Source organism: Stegodyphus dumicola, chromosome 11, assembly GCF_044657685.1.
Source record: "Stegodyphus dumicola isolate Sdum_Otavi_A_Nest chromosome 11, ASM4465768v1".
NCBI classification, from domain to species: Eukaryota; Metazoa; Arthropoda; class Arachnida; order Araneae; family Eresidae; genus Stegodyphus; species Stegodyphus dumicola.
The window spans coordinates 88474107-88489600 of record NC_140778.1 but is presented as its reverse complement, the minus strand read 5'-3'; the positions used below and the strand labels follow the sequence as shown (position 1 = coordinate 88489600).

The window sequence follows — 15494 nt, the reverse complement described above, 5'->3', positions numbered from 1 at the left end:
CTTTGGAATTGACCCCAAATTACGAGCAAGTCGTATCGGAAACTCAGAAGGTTCCGGAAGTGGTAGCTGAAAATCCTGAGCTTAATACTGACTCTAATGAAACTGTTCGCGTGTCTCGCTCAGGACGAAAAATAAAACCAGTTAAAAGACTGGATTTATAAACTTCTAAGCAAACTTTTGAACTTTCTGTGTTTGAACTCTAAAATATTGATTTCTATTTGCATTCTAATATTTTGAAATATTTCTATTATTATTATGTACGTTATTGTTATTTCAAAATTGTATGTATGTATTATCATTATATTACTGTTTTGAGTTTGTATCCCCAAACTCAAGGTGGGGAGAATGTCGCGCCACTATCGAACTCCATGAGAGGTAAGTTTCTCTGTTACGGAATGGCAACGAGAGAGATTGTTGTTCTAAAGATGGATGATCGAACTGCGTTGTAACGATCATTTTTGAGGATGTTGCGTACTGTAAAATGAACTTATTACACTGTGCTAAATAGTATTAAAATGCTATATATTAAAATATCTTTCATCTGATCTAAATTTTAACAAACCGCTCATTATTTTCTCTTAAACTCACAATGTTCACGACACCCGAATCATTACAAGCAGATGCAGGGAAAGAGTTTACCAATAAACAAGTTCAAAATTTTTTGAAAAAGAGAAACGTTCGCTTTTTCACGACGCATAATACAACCAAAGCTTCTGTCGTAGAACGATTTAATCGAACTCTAAAAACAAAAATGTGGAAATACTTTACCGAAATGAATACACGAAAGTACATTGATGTGATTGATAAACTGATATCCAGTTATAACCATACATGGCATCGCAGTATTAAGACAGAACCTGTATCCGTTACATTACAAAATCAAGAAAAAATTTGGAAAACGCTGTATGGTCAGCAACCAGTACAAAACCCTATTTCTTCAGATTTAGAGATTGGAGATACGGTACGCATCATCCGAGAAAAAATGCTCTTTGAGAAAGGATACGAACAAAACTGGACACGAGAAATTTTTACAATCTATAAAATTATTTGACGGATCCCTGTTGTCTATAAACTGAAAGATCTAGCAGGAGAAGTTATACAAGAAACTTTTTACAAACGAGAACTTCAAAAGGTTTCGGACTCTAGTTATTATCTCGTAGAAAAAGTTTTAAAAAAGAGGAAACGTCGCGGGAAACCAGAATATTTTGTGAAATTTCAGGGGTATCCCGAAAGCTTCAATGCTTGGGTGGTTGATGTGAGAAGGGTATAAAAGGCCCGTACATTCTGCTTATCTGTCATTTGAACGAAACATGTCTTTCTTTATCACACTGATCAGTGACAGCTCCATGCGTTTTTTTTTTCAGACAACAAAATATCACAATTTACCACTCAGCTTCCTACTCCGATGGAGTTAAATAGTCAGTGGGAGTTATCTCTTGTGGACTTTATTTACCCTCATACATGGTATAACGTCCGAAAAGACAATAATTTATTTGTATTTGATTTGGGTGATGGAAAACTGGAAGGTCGAAAAGTGCCTCCAGGATGTTATGAAACGATACCAAATTTATTAAAAGGCATGAAAATACCTTCCCATAAAAATAAGATTGAATTCAGTTATCATCATGTCACGAAAAAAGTGACCATTAAGATAGAAGAAAACTGCAGTCATTCTTCACGAAGGATTAGCTGAGCTTCTAGGGTTCGAGCTGGGTGTTTACAAAGGATTGGAACAAAGTCCTTTTGTGGCCGATCCCAAAGTATCTTTTCCTGTCATGTATGTGTATTGCGATCTCGTAGAGCCTCAAATTGTGGGAGATGTACAAGCTCCGTTGTTAAAAATTGCCACTGTAGAAGGAAATGACGGAGACATCATAAATGTTCATTACCCCTAGCACTTTTACATGCCAGTTATCCGTCAAAATTTTCAGACTATACATATTGATATAAGACTTCACTCTGGAGATTTAGTACTATTCGAAAGAGGCAAAGTATTTCTTGTGTTGCATTTTCGTCTGAGACAAATTCTTTAAAAGAAGCCTTCATCTTCAAATTGATTTCATTCTGATTGTGTAGGCAAGATTAGAAGCATGAAATATGCGGGTGCCTTATACGTGTTGCACGAAAAGGTTTGAAGATTATTATTTAGCTCAAACTGGAAATGGATTACCTTACTATCCAGGAACCATTTTACAGAAAGGTTATGGTATTGGTGGATTTTTTGCAAAGCTGTTTCGCAGTGCTATGCCTTTTTTGATGAGTGGAGCCAAAACAGTTGGAAAAGAAGCTTTTCGGACTGGAACACAAATTGCAAACGATGTATTGTCGGGAGAAAATTTTAAAGTCTCCCTCAAAACCAGATCTAAAGAAGCTGGCAAAAAATTAGCGAGGAAAGCAGTTCAGAAAGCAGACGAGATGATTGGTCACGGAAGGTTTAAAAGGAAGCGCAAAACCCCCAAACACTTCATTTCGTCTAAAGCCAGGAAGGTGCAACGATGTGATATTTTTGACTCGTAATGGCTTTTCTGTTAAAAGATTCTCCAGAATGTGCAAAATCCGAATTGGATTTATTTTCGTTACCACCCACACAAACAGTTATCGAAAAAGGTCAGTGGGTTGAATTTCATCCATTAGCCAATGTATCGGAAGGAAGTCCTGTCGAGTTCAATGTTTCTGGACGTGGAGACGACTGCCTAGACTTATCACAGACACAACTCTACGTCAAAGTGAAAATTTTAAAAAATGATGGCAAGCCAATCACTGCTAAAAGTAAAGTGCGACCTGTCAATCTCTTTTTACATTCTATGTTTTCTCAAGTGGATATTAGCTTAAATGAAAGACTCGTTTTCACCAGTAATAACACGTATCCTTACAGAGCAATGATAGAAAAATTACTGAATCGTGGTTTTGATACGAAAACGTCTCAACTGTCATCAGAATTGTTTTTCAAAAATACAGCAGGGCGTATGAATGTTTTTGATACTCAAGACACTCAGCCGAATGAAGGATTCAACCAATGAGCAGAATTGTTTAAACTGAGTGCCTCGGTCGATATGATTGGCCGATTGCACTTGGATATGTTTCATCAGGAAAGACTTTTGCTGAATATGGTGGATATGAAAATTATACTCATACGCAGCAAACCAGAATTTTGTTTATTGGGTGAAGGTGAATTTAAAGTTTTACTCGAACAAGCTTCATTGTTTGTAAGAAAAGTGAGAGTCAGTCCGGGTGTTGTGCTAGGAAATGCGAAAAGCCTAGAAAAATCGACAGCCAAATATCCCATTAAAAGAGTGCTCTGCAAAGCATATTCCATCCCAAAGGGAAATATGAGTTTTATTCAAGACAATATTTTCATAGGTCAAATGCCTAATCGTATTGTGGTGGCATGCGTCGATAATGATGCCTTTAACGGAAACTATAAAAAGTCTCCTTTTGAATTCAAAGCATTATAATATGAACTTTATCGGCGTTTATGTAGACGGTCAACCGGTACCTCATAATCCTCTTCAGCCTAATTTTGACAAAAATCATTTCATACGAGCTTATCATAATTTATTTATGAATGCAGACGACAGAGGACTTTACCTTTCAAGATCAGAATTTTCAAAAGGATATTCCTTATTTCGCTTCGACGTGTCACCTGACCTTTGTGATGGCTCTCATTTAAATCTAGTTCGACACAGCAACTTAAGATTAGAAATAAAATTTGGGACTCCCTTACAACAAACTGTTTCATTATTAGTGTACGCTGAATTTGAAAATTTGATAGAAATCAATAAAGCTCGAAATATTCTATACGACTTTGGAAACTGATGAATTCATCACAGATTCATCAAATCTTATCTCGAGATCCTATTTCATTGAGATATTATTCGGGTGTTTTTCCTTGTGACAAAATACCTGTGATTCAAAGTTTTCCCTGTGCACTGGTGCTCAATACTTATAAACATGATGAAAAAGGAACTCATTGGTTAGCTGTCTACATTGCAGACAAACAGACTTTTTTGACTCTTATGAATTTTTTGGAATTTTGGAATTTATGGAAAATTTTTCAATTTAGGAATTTTTTGACTCTTATGGACTCCCGCCTGAAGTATATGGAAAAGATATCACATCCTTTGTCAAGAAATATCGTCATGTTTGCTGGAACAAGATATCGCTTCAGAGTTTAACTTCTAATGTATGTGGACATTATTGTATTTATTTTATTATTAAACGATATCAAGGACTTTGTATGGAACTCATTGTATCACCCTTAGTTGGAAAGAATCACGACTTCAATTTGTCAAAAAAAAAAAAAAAAAAAAAAAAAAAGATATAGTGTAAGCATGATTTTTTAGATAAGGGTTGGAGAAATAAGGGCATTTTTGGGGTATAAAAGGTCTCTCCATACATAGTGAGAGCACAGTTTGTAAAAAAAATCACGAACACGAACATGGAACGAAAAACGATTGTTGCTGTATTTTCAGTCGTGTGGATATTTTCAAGTATGGGTATCTTACTTTGGACTCATCTGCAATGGACATCTAAACAAGATTTCAACTGTCTTCAAAATAAAACTACACTTGAAATGTATAAAATATATCAAAAGATTGATTCAATAGGATTTATCAAATGCCACGAATTTTTATTTAAATCACGCACATTGCGGAGAAACGATTTGTGAGTGCGTTCAAAACTCTTTACATGTTTTCAAAAATCACTGTTTTGAATTTACAAAAAATATTGTAGATTCAAGGAGCGAATGTCTTCTGTTTGCCAATATCCTAAAAGGCTGCTTAGAGATTTTCTGTAAAGTATAAAAGTCAATGTTTTTAAAGTTCCTCTCATTTCCAAAAATGGAACTACCCAAGTTCGTACATCCTTCTACTTGTCTTCTGAGCGCACCGACCGGTTCGGGTAAAACGGTTTTTGTGAAGAAATTGATACATCATAAAATGTTCCATCCCATGCCGACCAATATTATTTATTGCTACGGAAGTTATCAACCTCTTTTTAATTCCACGAAAAACGTAAATTTTGAAGAAGGATTACCATCTAATCTTCAGACTCTCCAAAATGCTTTAATTATCATAGAAGATTTAATGTCTGAATTAGCTAGTGATACTCGCTTAAGCAAACTTTTTACAAAAGGAAGTCATCACCGAAACCTTTCCGTCGTTTTATAACGCAAAATCTTTTTCACCAAGGTAAGGAGATGAGAAATATTCATTTAAATTCCCATTACCTTGTCCTATACAAAAATCCTAGAGATAAAAGTCAAGTTATGCATTTAGCTAGACAAATGTTCCCCGGAAAAGTAACGGCCTTTCAAGAAATTTTTCAGGATGCTACTTCAACTCCATTCAGCTACTTGCTGATTGATTTACGACCTGAAACAAGTGAAACGCTCCACCTTCGTACAGGCATCTTTCCTGGGAATAAATACTATGTCTACAAGCCCCGTTAGTTCATTTCAGTTTGAGACGTCGAATGGCTAACATGTCTTCTCCCATCGTGATCGATTTCGAAGGTTTTCAGTGGATGCCTCATTGTTACATTGTTAAAGAATTAGCTTTTTACTCCGTACATGAAGGATATCACAGTTGTTGGTCATTTTTACCCCCTCAACCTTGGAAAACATTTTCACGATCTCAGCAAAAGTGTTTTGTTTGGGTCACAAGAAATCGTCATCACATGATTTGGAATGAGGGCGTTTTACCTTATACTCCGTATTAGCAGTATTTGTCATCTAGTCACTCTGTCATATACGTGAAAGGATTAGAAAAGAAATTATTTTTAGAAAATTTATTATGTAGAGACATCATAAATCTAGACTGTCCTAAGATAGAGAATTTAAAAAAGAAACGTTCTTTAACATGTTCGATTCATGCAAAAGGATTTAATTGCTGTTCTTTAACCAAAGCGGCTGCATTTGCTACCTATATAAAAGAAAGTGTGCAAGAAAAAGAGCTCATTTGTCATCAGCATGTCTCATCTGAAGGATGTGGATTATCTAAAACTGTTAGGAAAAAGTCGAATAAAAGCAGCTGTACTGAAAAAGTGTCCGAATCATTTCATTAAATCAGTCTGTGAGTGTGTTTTAAATCTTCGAAAAAGAAACGTACCCATCACGAAACGCGTCAAAAATCGACTCGCCCCTTTTAAAAGAACGTTGAGTAAATTAGCGGACAAAAAAGTACCTCTTTTTAAGAAAAGACGTCTTTTGGTTCAAAAAGGTGACGATTTTCTATCTTTCCTGATTCCTGCAGCAGTCAGTATCTTATCCTCTCTTCTCCATGGAACACAGTAAGAAATTCGCTCTGGTACCCCTGGATCGTATGCACCAGTTTGAAGATGAACATTTGAGTGATTTAGATATCCAAATTCAAAACATCTTGAAAAAGAAAATGGACGATGAAGAAAAATCCAAATTGTACTTCCAGGTTCTGCAAAAGTATGTTAGGTTTCCTCATGTGAATGCGTCTGAAAAACAACCGCCTGAACAATTTTCTGAGACAGATGTAGAAAAGGAAATTATGCAAACTGTTCCTGTGAAACAGAAAAGAACGGCACTGAAAATAATAGATTTTCTAAAAGAACATCAGATTTCCTGGACGCAGAATAAAGGACTGATTCTGGACGGACATGTGTTTTCTGGGTCCAACATTGTTCAACTGATAAACTTTCTGTTGAGAAATAGAACTGAAAGACCTACTGCCTTTGAACAGTTTAAAAATGTACTCAATGTGAATAATTTTCCTCAAGACTTTGTGAAAAACAAACATTTAATGAATGTAGAAACTATGTATGCTAGACCTAAAAGAAAATCCTCATCTAAACTATGGCTGAAATTGTAATGAAATGTTCATAATAAAAGTTAATTTCTGATTATTTGTGTTATGTTTTTCTTAGATAAAGTTAATATATAAAATCATTTCTCCTGATTAAACTAATATATACATAATCATAACCATTATTTTCTAAAAAATATTTAAAAAAAACTTACCTTTTATGAAATTCTTTTCAAAAAAAGAACACTATAATTTTCAAACTTCTGTTTATTTTTTTCTAAATAAGTTTTTACACGCAAATGCATGATATTGTGCATATGATCCTTTTACATACAAACTTTTTTGTACATACCATACATTTTTACAAAAGTCGTTTTCAAAAGCCAAATGGTAAGGTGGTAAAGTCTGATTGAATCACTCTTTTGTCCAACACAACTTTGTACATTTTTGTTTCGGGTTTATTCACAACTTTTCTTCTTTTTGGTTCTCGGGTGATTTTGGAGGGGTTGTGCAGAGCTATGACATCCTTTTGGTCCAGACTACATACCAGACTTTTGATGGCTTCAAAATTTAAGAGCGGGGAATTTCGGAAGTTCAAAGAAAATCCTCTGACTTTGCAACAAGTTTTCCCAGTAGCCGTCTGGTACGCATAGTTTTTCGGACCTCCTGAAAAAAAAAAAAAATAATAATAATAATAAAACATGGTGAGAAAAAGACATAACAGAAAAATATGCATTAAACATTTTTTTTGGTACATATTAAATAAGGAACTTTTTAAAGTCCTTACCTGACACGAAGGTTTTGATGATATCTCCATCCAATTCGTCTGTAAATTCCCCTAAGAAGTTACCCAAGGGAGGATCATTGCGACCGTTGGTAGCGTAGATGATGGAGTCTGTGTCATGATACAGGACGTCTCGACCCAGCTTCTCCATTTCACTGTACAGCTTGAGGCGAGCCCAAGCTGTCGTAAACGTCGCTAGAAAAATGTTGGTTGAGGCATCCTGCGGCACAAACTCCTTGGCAGACTCCCATTGTATTGCAGCCACCTCAGGCGTGGGCAGAAAGACATCTTTGATCTGAAAAGAATAGAAGACCCTACTAAAAATGCACCATAGAAACCAGTAAAACTTTTTATGGTTGACTTTTACTGGTTTCTGTTGGTCTCTGTGGGTTTTTTTTACTGGTTTCAAAATGACCCATAGAAACCAGTAAAACTTTCTACTGGTACCTATAGAATTTTTGATGGTCTCTATTGACTTTTACTGGTTTCTATTGATCTCTGTGGGTTTTTCTTACTGGTATCAATTGACACCCATACAACCAACATTCAATGGCAGAACTTTGTACTGGTTTGTATAGGTTTATATTGACTTTTACTGGTTTTCTTACTGGTATCAATATAATAATAAATCTTTTGTTGGTTTATATGGGTTTGTGCTATTTTTTTATCTGACGTTAATATACTTCTTGTAAACAATAAAATTAACAGAATGAAAATATGATCTCTTTAAGATCACCAGAGTAACCTGGAAACGCAGGTGGTCGTTTTAGAGAGGGTTTTTACTAAATATGCTTATTTATTTGATTTAAATTTTTTTTCGGAAACAATAACAGTAATCATATACACCACACACAACGAGGTCTCTCCAAGGCGACCAGCCGCAAATAAGAATTCATCTTTGTAAGTGGTCGCCTTAGAGAGGTGATGCTCAATACCAATAGATACTCACGTTCTCAGATATACGTTTATCTTTTAGAGGTGGTCGTCTTAGGGAGATTGCATCTACGGAATGAATCTCTCTAAGGCGACCAGACACACTTGCAGAATTTTCTTTGTGAATGGTCGCTTTACAGAAGGAATATTTAATACCAAAGTATACTTATGTTTTCAGAAATACTGGTTTCTTTCAGAGGCGGTCGTCTTAGGGAGGTGGTTTTTGCTACGAGTTGGTTCTCTGAATACACACACATAAGCACTTACATTTCTGATATTACAAATAAACACCGATATCAACCAACATCTCTTTAACGCGAACAAGTTCATTCACAATCGCAAATTTTTTCTCCCTGTTAACCCTGACGTGAAAAAAAAAAAATTCCCCCTCCCTCCCCCACTCTCAGAAGTTTCCCAAACAAGCAATATGGCGCCGCTCTAGTTATTGTTGTGTGATGGTGGTGTTATTTTCTTCGTAGTTGAAGTAATGCAGTATATTATTTACTAGGATTTACTGTATTACAAATTTTACTATGTTTTACTGTTTAGAAATTAGTAATAAATAATAAAATACCAGCACTGACTATGAATATACCACTAAAGCCATGCACGTGTAATCGTGTCTAATGTTTGAGAGAACGTTGCTGATAACTGACTAGTTGTGAAATGGAGTTTCTGAGCGTGAAATTGATTTTCCATCTTTACTTTTGTCCTGAAAAACAATGTGCTTAAAGACTGAAAAGTGATAATTTCAGGCTTGATAATTTTTTTCAGTGTGCAGATGCAGAAATGTAGTTTTTGCATTCTACTGAAACTGTATTTTGGAAAATTTATTTTTTTGATTACAGTTTAGAAATACTTTTTTAAAGCTTGTTCATGTAGATGCTTTATCATTTGAATATTATGTACTAATAAATTTGAGCATACCTTACTTAAAAATGATCTTGCATGATTCAATTTTGAATATTTCGACTAATGTGATGTGGCCGAGCAAAAAGAATGTTTTTTTTTTTTTATGTTTTAAAAAATGTACTAATTATATTTCGCGAGCAAAAAAGGTAAGTTTTATTAATGAAATAAACTTTGAAGTATTTAATGTGTTTATTACTTATTGAATGGGGTAGACAAGACATACAAGCTTAAGGAATCTTTATTCCACTACTAAAATTATGTGAAAATTTAGATGATCATAGTAGCTTACATTGTTTTTCCTTTTTGGTCTATTTTTCTGAACTAGTATGATACTAGAACCACATTTTTACATTAAATATTTTGTGCTATTTTGTTAAAACACATATAATCATTTTTATGCATACTTTAATTTTCATTATTATTAGTTTGATGAAGAAAATTTCAAATGTGTTTTTCATAAATTGCTTTTGAAATAGAAATAGATTTGTGAATAAGATTTATGTAATATTAAATGTACTAGCCTTGGGAGTATAAAAAGTGAATTATTTATTTGAAAAAATTACATTAAGTTGAAACCTCATGTAGTGGTTATTTTCTTAAATGACCACCTCTGATAATGACACATTTGTCAGGACAATAATTAAATAACAGGACTTAAAAATCATTCATAGTTTTGTCAGGCTACAGGAAACTGGCATTATCTCGAATTGTGGAGTTATTGTTTTAGGAACGTTTTGCTGTATAATCAATTGACTTCGGTGTAGTAATTTTTACGTGGGTATGAATTTTGCAGAAGTAATTGAAAGTTTTTACGAGACATTTAAAACCAAAGCTCTTCGGATCATGAGTCATAAGGGCACTGTTATAGCATTGCTTTCAAATATAGTTAGAGTAATATTTAAACATTATTTTCGGAAGCACTTCCACAGGGAATCCGGTTGTTCTCTGCGGATGAAAACCCATATAAATAAATCTTCTGTACAGCCTTATACAAATGCAGTTAAAATTACTGTCATTACAATTAAGCGAATATAGCCACATTTGTTTACAAAAAGTTATTATTGCTAAATACTGCACTATATCAATTTCATTTAGCATTGTAATTTCAGAAAATGCTCGGCATGAGGTATTTTTATATTATATAATCTACTGTCAAAAACAATAGCTACCTTTTCAGTACTTTAAATTTTACTATTGAGAATTTTTATGGTTCAAAATAATATTTCTATGCATTATTTCAAGTATTCTTTCTACAATAGAAATCTAAATAACTTGCACGTAAAACACTGACTCAAATTTATTCCAATGATGCATCGCTTTAATTAAATTTATGTTCCTTTGAGATGATATATGAAAAACCTTGTGTAATAATAAATTATTAATAAATATAGGTAAATGGTATTTTTATGTATTTCGGGTAAAGTGCAGAATCGCCCACTTATTTATTTGGCACTTTGTACAAAAGTAAAAGGAATTGGATTTTTGTCAATTTGCTTTTGACTTTTTAAGCGAAAATAGGTTGATGTGTACATGAATAAAGTCAAAGGAGTGCACAATGGCATTTTTGTGCAATTCTGAGATGTTTTTTAAGTGAAAATAGGTCGATGTGTACATGGATACCGAGTATGTGCAATTCTTAAAAACACGCCAAGCAGTGGGCGATTCTACACTTTCCCCATTTTTCTATAGGAATTTAGTTGCATTAAATTAGTTATTTAGTATAATTACGTGTATATGAGTATATTCATACTTATTCACATAGATGGAATTTTTACAGTACAAAAGTTGATCTTTTTTACATCAAGAACTACATATACTATAAATACCCATTATGTTATAGATTTTATTTATATAAAATCTGTGGAAGATTATATAGCACTAAAAGTGAGATACGGAATAAAACATTATACACTATGAGATATTTTCTTAATTCCCGAACTGTGTGTTGAGAATTGGTATTTGTTGAAACTTGTAAATTTTTTTAAATTCATTTTGTTACAATATAATTTATTGTATTTTGGGTACTATTAAGTTCATTATATGTTATCTTCATGTTTCATTTATCTTTTGAGAGATACAGGTAACATTCAAAGTATTGTAATAAGGGATCGACACAGTGTTTGTATATTATTATTTTTTCACTACATTATATTCTTGGATTCATCCTTTCTTTCACGCAAAACATCTATGTGTATGCATGTCATAATAAGCTGCAGGGTGTTACTATCATTGGTAAGCGAGCTTTAAGGGGATAGCAAGTATGCTAAATTTGAACTCTATGTTAAGTTTCTAATTTGCAAGTCCCGTATTCTTTTTGCTTGCTTGTTAATAATGTTTCTCTTCCTGAAAATTTGGGTTTCTTCTAGTTTTGTTTTTTAATTTGGTTTAGTGCATTGTAGGTAACTTAAAATTTAAGCAGATGCTAGAAAGTACCATCCTTTGGCAATACATTTCTCATTAGGTATCAAATTGTTAAACAAGCTGATGTGATTAAATACAAATGTTTAATTTCCCAATTAAAGAACTGAAATACAAATATATGCAGTGAGGTATAGTACTATATGTATATATTTATAATGAAATCAATAATATATATAGAGTCAAAGTAATGATTCGCAACCATCAAATGAAATGATATTATATATATATATATATGTAATAGATTCTGTAGTCGAATACAAGCAGCTGAATCCGTAATGAACAGCAAGAATTTTGATGGCTTAGAGATGTTGAAACTCCAATCCACAATGAATAAGAAATTTGGCAGTCGAGGTAGATTTAATTCAACTTTTCTTTCAGCAAATATGTTGCAGCCACAAACAAGTTGGCACATTATTTATGCCTATTCCAAAAATTAACATTTTTGATAAATGTGTACAGTCAAAAGTCATTAATCCGGACTCGTCAGGACTTCGGCGATTCCGGATTATCGATTTTTCCAGATTATAGATCGTCAGTTTAAATCTCGTAAGATGGCATGCACAAATTCTAAAATTAAAAATATGAAACCGTATTTTAGGAAATAAAGAACAATTATGATCTAAAGGGTATCAAAATTTACAAAAAAAAAGAAGCTTAATATTTATTTGTTTACTTTATTAAACATTTCTTTCAATGTAAGTTGTTTCGTTTTATGTGATAATACTTTCTCTTTAATTCTATAAACAGACATAACTTCTTGTTCAGTTAAAAAGCTCCGCTGTTCAAGTCCCGTAATTGCTGTGCCGAGAATACCGACTAACTTGTCAATCGAAATTTTTTCGTTTTCACTAACCTCTCTGTCACCTTCTTCATGTCTTTATCCATTTTTTGCAGCAATTCCACTTTTTGTTTGACGGACATCGAGACATACTTTCGTTTTGTAGATCCTTTGGGAGCTCCAGAATCGGAAATTGACATAATCGAAAGTTCAAGTTTACTTTTATAAAATTGCTCTTACAGTCTGCAAAAAATAATAAGCTGCATCCAATTCGAAGATTAAGGAATAATGCAAGCATCAACATTTACTGAAATAGATAATTGTATAATTTTAGTTTATACCGTCCGTTATACATTAAACGCGCACGCGAAAACGTATTCAGCACTTGCGCACACACATATGCGCGTGCGCGTAAAGGTCTTACGCGCACACGTAAACGCCTATGCACATGTGTCAATGCGGCGCATGCGCAGAAAATTTTTAGCTTTGAGGTCCGGATTATGGGTGTCCGAATTAACGACTTTTGACTGTAGTAAGAAACAAGGAGCAAACAGACTGCAATCCAGCTAATACAAAGCGTAAAAAGCAAATGTGTTATGTTAAGGGTGAAATCTTAATTCAGACCGAGTTAATTTTGGTTCTCGATGCATTTTTACTCGTCTTTGATAGTTAATACTGCTGTAAAATTATTGGCTTTTTGGCTTTAATTATTGGCTTTAAAAAAATTGGCTGTTTGAGTTTTAGTTTCTTTTACAACATCAAATTATGTAAGAGTCATATGACATGAATTAATCTCGAAATGATGCAGTGCAGAAAGAAACTATTTTTAGAATAGAGAAGGAAAATTAATTTTACGCTGCTAATTTAATCTTTTGCATATTCCTTATTTTTCTTACATATATACATGTACATATATCATTCGATGGTTGTGAATCATGACTTTGGTTATTATCTTTCTATTCATTTTATTTTCAAAACTATATGAAGGTAGTTTAAAATTTTGTAAAGAGAATTTATACAAATATTTTGTAATATGTTTATAGATATTGACGTGCATTAAGAAGGACGGGCTCGTAGGCTTCTAGATATTTTAAAATTTTTATTTATTCGCATTGAGTTTTATTTAAAATTACTTTACATGCTTTCTCCGCAATTTAGTTCTGTACATTTCATCAGTGCTAATTATGTACTTCTGCTGGTTTATGTTTTTATGGAAATTTGATTTACAGTTCTATTTTTGTGTATTGTTTTTTATAGGGATTCTGTATATGGATACCCGTTCTATGCACGATTCTATGTATGGATACTCCACTATGGTATAATGCTATTGGTTCTGTTTATGGGTTTTGTGCAGCGATTTTTCCAAGAGGTACCTTTATTGGTCTGTGGATTTTTGTGTAGTGGTTTTTACAGGATTTGGCATATGGGTGCCTGTATAGGTGTACATGCTTTTGTTTACTGGTTTTTACAAAGCATTACCCTACGGAATATCCATTTTTTTTTAAGGAAATTTGGCCAATGGATATGCATATAAAGTTTTGATTTTTGGCTATGGGTTTTTACTGGGATTTTGTTTATAGTGCCTACAGTTCTACAGAGATTTGGCCTACTCGTAACCGTACAGTCGTACGGGTTTCTGTTTACAGGTTTTTTACGGGTATTTCGCCTACAGGTACCTATACAGCCGTGCAGGTTTCTTTCTATGGGTTTTTACGGGTATACGGCCTATGGGTACCTGTACAAACGTACGGGTTTCTTTTTATGGGTTTTTACGGGAATTTGGCCTACGGGTACCCGTACAAACGTACGGGTTTCTTTCTATGGGTTTTTACGGGGATTTGGCCTACGGGTACCCGTATAGTTGTACGGGTTTCTGTCTGTGGGTTTTTACGGGGATTTGGCCTACGGGTACCCACAGAGCTGTACGGGTACCCGTAGGCCAATTCCCCGTAAAAAATTTTATGGGTTTCTACGGGGCATTTTTAGCAGGGGAGTCATGAGTTGACAGCTCAAAATGCATGAATAATAGGTCGAAGTTTATAGATGAATAAAATTGATCAGAAAACTTACTTTTTTGGTAGGATCAGCCATCATCTTATTAAAGTACGGCACCGTATGTACATAAGTAAGCTGTCCTTTGTTTATGTTCATACCCCATCTGAAAAAAAAATCCAACATAAATCATAACGAATTAAAAAAAATAAAAATGTTTACAAAAAATTCAAGTACAAAAGAAATCATCTTACCTGCCCCAGAAACTGTTTAGGGCCAACTTGGTAACACCCAGGGTTCTTGGAAATCTTTCCTGCGTCCAAATTGACGCCCTCCCTTTCTTCATACTGGTGAATATACTTCAGTCTTGCTTCTTCCGTCACACACTCTAAAGGCCATCCGCTACTTTCCTGTTTGATCTTCAGAAAGAGATCAATGTAGGAACGGAACAGGGAAGTAGACGATTCTTTGAAATGATGCACTTCGTAAATCTAGGAAATAAAGAATAAATTTCATTTATGACAAAAGATTTTAAATAAATTTGGGTTAAGACAAACAATTTAAATAATCTTTGAATACTTACATGTGTGACACGGTAACCTTTCTTTATCGCCAGTTTGACTTCTTCCGATACCAACGTTCCGAGAAGAGCTCTTTTGTCGTCTGTGTGGGTACAGGAAGACTGACACTGTAGAAGGGCGCAAATCCGACACAGGGGGATCATCAGTTTCTTTCGGCACCGGTATGGAAGAACTGGAAGATATAGGTTCTGAGGAGGAATGACACGGCATTGAATGATGCCAAAGTAGTGTTTTAGATCCCCGAAGCTTTCTGTGATGATTTCCGGATATCCCACGGGGTAGACGCAATATTTGTTCACCTGTGAAATAAAACAAAA

At 34.0% G+C, this 15494-nt stretch overlaps 1 protein-coding gene across 1 annotated transcript; it reads right to left on the bottom strand.

Annotated features, from left to right (window-relative positions):
• Positions 1-7152: 7152 nt before the first annotated feature.
• Positions 7153-14755, bottom strand: LOC146994197 (uncharacterized). Its single transcript, XM_085826466.1, has 3 exons — positions 14675-14755; positions 7564-7855; positions 7153-7442 (listed from the first exon to the last, which is right to left on the bottom strand). Exons 1-3 carry the CDS (start codon positions 14753-14755, stop codon positions 7153-7155), a joined length of 663 nt encoding a protein of 220 aa, XP_085682592.1.
• Between the last annotated feature and the right edge of the window lie 739 nt (positions 14756-15494).

Excerpts from the sequence above, each read along its gene's own strand:
- LOC146994197 (XM_085826466.1), bottom strand. The coding sequence starts at position 14,755 with ATGAACATAAACAAAGGACAGCTTACTTATGTACATACGGTGCCGTAC. Across the intron at positions 7,856-14,674 it reads TGGCTGATCCTACCAAAAAA|ATCAAAGATGTCTTTCTGCC; the intron begins GTAAGTTTTCTG and ends TATTCTTTTCAG. Across the intron at positions 7,443-7,563 it reads CATCAAAACCTTCGTGTCAG|GAGGTCCGAAAAACTATGCG; the intron begins GTAAGGACTTTA and ends TTTTTTTTTCAG.